Raw genomic sequence first — 7500 nt, 5'->3', positions numbered from 1 at the left:
AGAGGCAAAAACTCTAATTTAGTCTTTCAGGCATAATGAGTAACATCATGATAATGTAACTACTTGCAGATCAGTGCCTATCAAAACTTTTTATTATTCTTATTCTTATTCTTATTCTTATTATTATTATAATCAACCACAAGCTTAACAACACCGTATTTATTTGCTACTTTTAATTCGTTATTAGAGTTTGTGGTGCTTGTATTGTCTTTGAGTTCAGGTTCCTATTGTACATCTCGTGGTGAGTAGATTTTATACTGAATATACAGGTGCAGTATTATTTTTCTTATTTGGTAGGTATAAAAAGCCTGATATTAGACTAGCTACAGAGACATCAGAAAATGGTTGAGCCAGATTTATTCCTTCCCCCCCCCCCCCATGATGTAGATGGTTTGTTTGTCAAATATTTGCTTAAAATATCATTTGGCAGGAAAACTGAAGAGTTGTTCAGAGTTCAGAAGGATTATAAGGGTGTCACCTAAACCATTAACTAGTGAAATTCTTGCAAGCTGTTGATTCTTCCATCTTCATCCGAATGCCTTTCCAATACTTTGAACTTCTGTTACAGCAATGGCAGGATTTTCGCCCAACCACAAGATTACATCCTTCGAGGAGGCTAAGGGGCTTGATGCCATGAATGAGCGCATGCCCCCCAGGAAGGACGCTCCAGCTCCGCCTCCAGTCACTTCTTCCCCTTCCACAGTAGATGATGCCAGCTCCAACTCCTCCAACACAGCACCCAACACCCACTTGTGAAACCCACAGCCTCAGGTAACTCGACACCCAGTACTGGACGAGTAGATTCTTGGTTGTGAACACAGATATAGTGCTTGTGTGTGTGTATATACATATGAACACAGGTGTGAGTGAGTGAGTGAGAACCTGGCATATGTTCATTATTGGTAATGAAATTCTGGATTGTGTGTTGGTTTACTAATGTGCTGATAGGTACCAGTACAAACACACCGTAATTAGCCATTCTCTTCTTTGTTATGGATATGGATATTTGGTTATCATGCAGGAAGAAATTGAGACCGTTGAAGTGTTTTTCGTTTACTTGTATTGTTTTCTTAACAAATTGGCAAACTTCTTGGATTGGTGTGCTCTTCATTGCTTAGATATTGTATGTAAACTCTCTGAGAAATTACTAGCTCATTTTGTTTCATTTTTGTCACCTTGAATGCAGTATGGCTGTCCAAATGTTGCATTAATGTACTATAACGTTTCAGGTTGGTTTGGTGTGTGAATGTAGGTGATGAAATGTCAACATCCTGCTGATCTCAAGTACGGGGTGACTGCTAGCAGGGTGAGGCTGCCTGGCCAGTTATTGGTTGTGATGCAAGTCTTGCCTCAGCCCCTGGTGGGCCCCACTGGCCAGCCAACCCCACTAGGCATCTTGCCGAGCCCTTGCCGCTGCCGCCCTTACCGCTGCCGTTGGCTGGGGCTAGGCTGGGCCGGGTCGCGGGCCAAGTGATCGAAGGCCCATCGGTGCTGCCACCATGGAGGGTGCAGAGTAGTGTGGCAGATGCGGCCTGGCCGGCCCCAGGTCGTCGGCACCCAAGCTGCTGCTGCTAGAGACTTTGACCCGGTCACCCAACCCCCTCCAGTGTCCTATCCAGTACACTGTCAGGCTACCACCCTCTGTGTTGCCTACACTGTCGGCTTTCAGTTGCACCCTTCCTACCCATTGTGTTGGTGATGTGAGTGAGGACCATGACTGTTCCCATGGGGGCTGCTAGGGTTGCCACCATTAACCAGGAGCCACCATAGGCTCAGGAATAATGGATAGCCACTGGACAGGTGTTAGCATGGTGGTGTGTGAAATGTGTCAACCCTCCAGCAAGGCCATACTGACCAGGAGTTACCAGCTGCAGTGTCTGTCCAGGTTGTGTCACATACTAACAATGATACGTCTACATTGAAACATTACTCACATTATCTAAGTGAACCTGTTCATACATTGACAAAATCATGTAAATAGTTTTTCTTTATTATTGTGTATAGCATGCTTGAATATTTACAGACTGTCGTACAGCCTCTCTAAAGCCCCTCTGTAGTAAGACAGCAGCCTGTGTATTGGTCCAGTGGACTGTTGGCAAGCTTTTCCTGACTATCTGCCATCAATGTGACATTTAAGGATGCAATACATTTTGGCCTGTGTGCAATATATGGTCATTCTCATCTAGAATCCTAAATTATCTTAGGTTAGAATGGTAGCTTGTCATCTCTTGATCATTGTTCTGTGGCTCCTCAAAATGTGAATTTCTATAAGTTTAATACAATATAGCATTAAGCCTACAGAGGGAGTGGTGTACATGCATCAATGAAGCAACCTGTTTCCCGGACTATTATCCTCGTGTAATTCAGTCCCTCTGACAGTAACATTTCATGTTAAAGATGATCCTGTTGCTACTGGACGTTTTCTTCTTGATGGTAATTTTCATACATGCAACTGTTTTGTCATGTGAGACTGTAGAATTCATATTTATCAACTCTGCCATATTAAGTGTTATATAAAAGATAACTACTAATAATAATAAGTCGTGTTTAAAAAACAAATTTTATGCCTTTTTCCAAACCAAAGTGTCCTAGTCATATTTCTCACGTGGAAACAAGGCATCAGGGCCCAGCCAGTAGCATGTTGGGCCTTATTGAGCCCCGACCCTTCCCTTCCATCCCCCTGCCCCATCCCCATGCCCCCTTCCCCTCCCCCATGAAATTCTGGGCCTCACTCGCCATGAACTAGGAATCATCCACCACCAGTCCTAGATTTTTCTCCCCCCTCCCCCCCCTCCTCTCCCCTTCCCATGTTTTAAGTGTTGAAATGAAGACCCTCAAAAAAATACAAAAAATACAAAAAAATAAAAAAAATAAAAAAAAGGAAGAAGTAAATACAGTAAGAACATCCAAGAATGCGCTCACTTATTTTTCACTATAAAGACTTTGCTGGTTGGTGTAAATTTTTAACATGCAAGTAGCCCTAAACTTTTTTCTCTTGTAGCTCTTAATACCCATGAGAAATATGTGAATGTGTGTTGAAAATGATTATTACGATATGTTAATATTTATCATTATAGACATGAATAAGACTATAATTTGAATATAATTTTATTTGTGAGATAGATGTTGATTGCTTTAATCTGGTATAAACATTATTTTCTGTGAAATAGGATCTAAGTTTTCTCTTGTTACCATGTTCTTTAATAAAACTATTATTAGGAAGTCTCAAATGTTGTATATCACAAGTATAACCTTCCATATTGTTTTTACCATTTGAAGCTGATGTTCTTTTGTCAGTCCAAAGCATAAGCTCTTCATGCCAAGCTTTTCCAGGTCAAGCCGTTCCAGGCAGCTGCAAGGAAGTGGCTGGTGCTGTAGGCTCCGTTAACTGTAGAACCGCAATAATAATTAGTTTAAATATCTTAAAAAAAAAAAAAAAAGAGAGAAATAAATATATGAGGCCAAATGTGTACATAGTTGTACCCTGCCTACGGTGCAGAGCCCAAACAGCTACCAGAATGCCCCCTGCATCCCTGGAGAAAGTTGCCTCGTGCCCTTGCTACAGGTCAGTCCTCGAGAGGCGAAAAAAAAAAAAAAAAAAAAAAAAAAAAAAAATATCGGTCTGCTACCTTGTGCAGTGTACATGAAGCCTGTTTATCCCTTGTGCAAAACATCAGTAAGAGGTAATAAAACATGTTAATTATTATTCTATAAACTTTATTCAAGTGTAATTCATAACTAATCCAGAGCCGTAATCATGACCTGTATCAGTGTGTGTATTGTTTCCAGCAGTTACAAACTTAAATGCCTTTGTGCAACTGTTTTATACTTCTCAGCATCTCTGCCTTTGTGGTGTACTGTAATATATATTTAGTTAATATAGCCATGTTCATTCTTTTTGTTTAACTGTTCTAATTCAAAGAATAATTATTATGACTGGACGTTTGCATTGTTTCGAGATTGAGATTCTAAATAAATTCTAAGAATCTTTAATTCTTCTTTTTGTTTTCACCAAGTATGATAGGGTGGTCATCTGACCACTAGGTTCCTTTGTCAAGCAAAATTCAAAAGAAATTAGAAATAAAGAATAGTTGAATAAAAATTTTCCAAATTTTATTTTAGTAAGAAATCTAAAGATGCATTTAGAATGGGAAAAAAAATGGGTTTGTTTTTTCATAAAGAACAAGTACTTTAGGAGTGGAATGAAATTTAGTTGTATATAATTTTATTAACATGTATTAAAAACCATCTAAAACAAATCAAGTGCTTGTCACATAACACAGAAATAAGTGATTAACCTGTACATCAGACCATTATTTTTAGCCCTAGATACAACTAATGCTTACCCACCTGAAATGATTGAATAGTCAATATGACTGTACCTGTTGTGATTATTAAATGTGCTTATAATTTTCCTTAGTGAAGTGTACCTGTTCCTTGAAGATTATTCATCCATTCAAGGACATAAAAATATTTTTTAAAGATACCTAATAAAACCTATTTCAGAATTCATTCATAAGTATTGTATTGATTTAAAAAAGAAGTAATAAAGATACCAATTACAACACTGAATTTAAATGCATTTAAATAGACATTTTTTAAAAAATGCAATGAATAAAAATTTACCTTTTGTGTGAACTTCATAAGACCAAACAAATAAAAAAAAAAAATTAATCAAGTAACTATGTAGAAAGTAAACATTTGCCGTAAAGCACTTTTACTTGATTAATATTTTAATCCTTGAAGTACTTCTCTTTTTTAACAGAAGACCTTGCTTTTTATATATGCAATCAAGAATTTTAAAAGTTCTTCATCTGAAAGAATTTTTTAACATGTATACATCACACCTGAATATTACACCTAAGGAACAACTGACTAAAACTCTCACATACTTAGCAAGAGGCCGTGTGTCATAACTGCAATATCACAGACCGGCAGTGAATATAACTGTTCAGCCATTGCATGTATAAAAGAATATATCACTAAAACAACTAACCAATAGGGATTTTTTCCTTAGGAAAAGTCGTGAAGTATCATGTCTGTATGGGAAAGATTGCAAAAGATGCATGAATCTAAAAATCAAACTGTTGCCAAGGTGACCACTCAGCCATTCTCACGTCAATGGAATTTAAAGTTTTAAATAACATAAGCAGTGCACCACAGACTGACCATCGTTTTGGTTGCCGTACCAGTAAGGAATAATTTTTTTTTAATCATTTCCTCTTACAGAAAATTTTAAATAACTTCTTATAGAAAATGCAAGTAATTATGACAAAATAAATTATTCTTATTTGAGAATGTTTGAGTATATACAACCCATGAAACAGATGAACCATCTAGATATGATATTAACCTATGCATTATTTAGCCCTTTTTTCATATCCTTTCTTTGTTAACCTGAAACCAAGTAAATAATTAGCGGAAAATAATTATAAGCACAAAAAAAAATTTCTTTGCAATTTTTAAAATCTATTTATGTATCTATTTAGTTATTTATTTAAAAAGCATGTCAATATATGTGAAAAAGACGAACATTTTATAATGGAAAAAAAAAAAAAAAAAAAAAAAAAAAAATGGTCTATTATATTATTATTAAGAATCACACTGGATGCCCCTACCAGATCATGTCTGAAAAGCAATACTAGGTACATCACAATAATTTCACAACTAAAAATAATCATAATAGTTTCATAATGAACTATAATATAATCTTCCGGAGTGTAGGTCGGTCATCCCTAAATAGGTGACTTTCACTTTCTTTTATCTTGAAATACCAAATGATACCACAGAAAATGTTACTCTCCTGGTTGTCCACAGAAACGAGATCAAACTGGAAGAATGCATTTCTACATACATACACACATTTACCTACCTACTTAATACCTATATACCTACATACCTACATACATGCATACATACCTATATACATAATACATACATATCTATATACATACATACATATCTATATACATACATACCTATACACTTCCCTACATACATACCTATATACCTACCTACATGAAAATATACCTACCTACATGAAAATATACCTACCTACATGAAAATATACCTACCTACATGAAAATATACCTACCTACATGAAAATATACATACCTACATGAAAATATACATACCTATATACCTACCTACATGAAAATATACCTACCTACATGAAAATATACCTACCTACATGAAAATATACATACCTACATGAAAATATACATACCTATATACCTACCTACATGAAAATATACATACCTATATACCTACCTACATGAAAATATACATACCTACATGAAAATATACATACCTATATACTTACCCACCCATATACCTATGCCTACCTATGCCTACCTATCTATGTTCATACATACCTCTGACTACATACATATGTACCTATTCCTACCTACATAAATTCATACTTATATACCTACCTACACACATACCTATATACTTACATTCATACCTATATACATACTTATATGCCTACCTACCTATATACTTACCTACCTACCTACCTACCTATATACTTTCCTACCTACCTATATGCTTGCCTACCTACATACATACCTATATGCTTACCTACCTACATACATACCTACCTACATACCTACCTATATACTTACCTACCTACATACATACCTATATATTTACATATATGCATGCATACATACATACATACATACATACATACATACATACATACATACATACATACATACATACATACATACATACATACATACATACATACATACATACCTATATGCCTACCTACCTACCTACATACATACATACCTATATACCCACCTATATACATACCTATATGCCTACCTACCTACATACCTATATGCCTACCTACCTTAATACATACCTATATGCCTACCTATCTACATACATACCTATATGCCCACCTATCTACATACATACCTATATGCCCACCTATCTACATACATACCTATATGCCCACCTATCTACATACATACCTATATGCCCACCTATCTACATACATACCTATATGCCCACCTATCTACATACATACCTATATGCCTACCTATCTACATACATACCTATATGCCTACCTACCTACATACATACCTATATGCCTACCTACCTACATGCCTACCTACATACATACATACCTATAAACCTATATGCCTACCTACCTTCATACATACCTATATGCCTACCTACCTACCTACATACCTATATGCCTACCTACCTACATACATACCTATATGCCTACCTACCTACATACATACCTATATGCCTACCTACCTACATACATACCTATATGCCTACCTACCTACATACATACCTATATCTACCTACTACATACATACCTATATGCCTACCTACCTACATACATACCTATATGCCTACCTACCTACATACATCCTATATGCCTACCTACCTACATACATCCTATATGCCTACCTACCTACATACCATACCTATATGCCTACCTACCTACATACATACCTATATGCCTACCTACCT

At 36.2% G+C, this 7500-nt stretch overlaps 1 protein-coding gene across 1 annotated transcript in view; it reads left to right on the top strand.

Moving 5' to 3' along the window:
* The window catches only part of LOC125031555 (serine/threonine-protein phosphatase 2B catalytic subunit 3-like), a 16946-nt gene extending 12953 nt beyond the window's left edge, over positions 1 to 3993 (top strand). The window contains exons 10-11 of the mRNA XM_047622439.1: positions 569 to 771; positions 1230 to 3993. Of these exons, the coding sequence (XP_047478395.1) occupies positions 569 to 756 (188 nt within the window). The 3' untranslated portion in view covers positions 757 to 771; positions 1230 to 3993. The remainder of the gene's footprint in view (positions 1 to 568; positions 772 to 1229) is intronic.
* Positions 3994 to 7500: the final 3507 nt, after the last annotated feature.

Source organism: Penaeus chinensis, chromosome 13 (assembly GCF_019202785.1).
Source record: "Penaeus chinensis breed Huanghai No. 1 chromosome 13, ASM1920278v2, whole genome shotgun sequence".
NCBI classification, from domain to species: Eukaryota; Metazoa; Arthropoda; class Malacostraca; order Decapoda; family Penaeidae; genus Penaeus; species Penaeus chinensis.
This window is presented reverse-complemented; position numbering and strand designations above follow the sequence as displayed.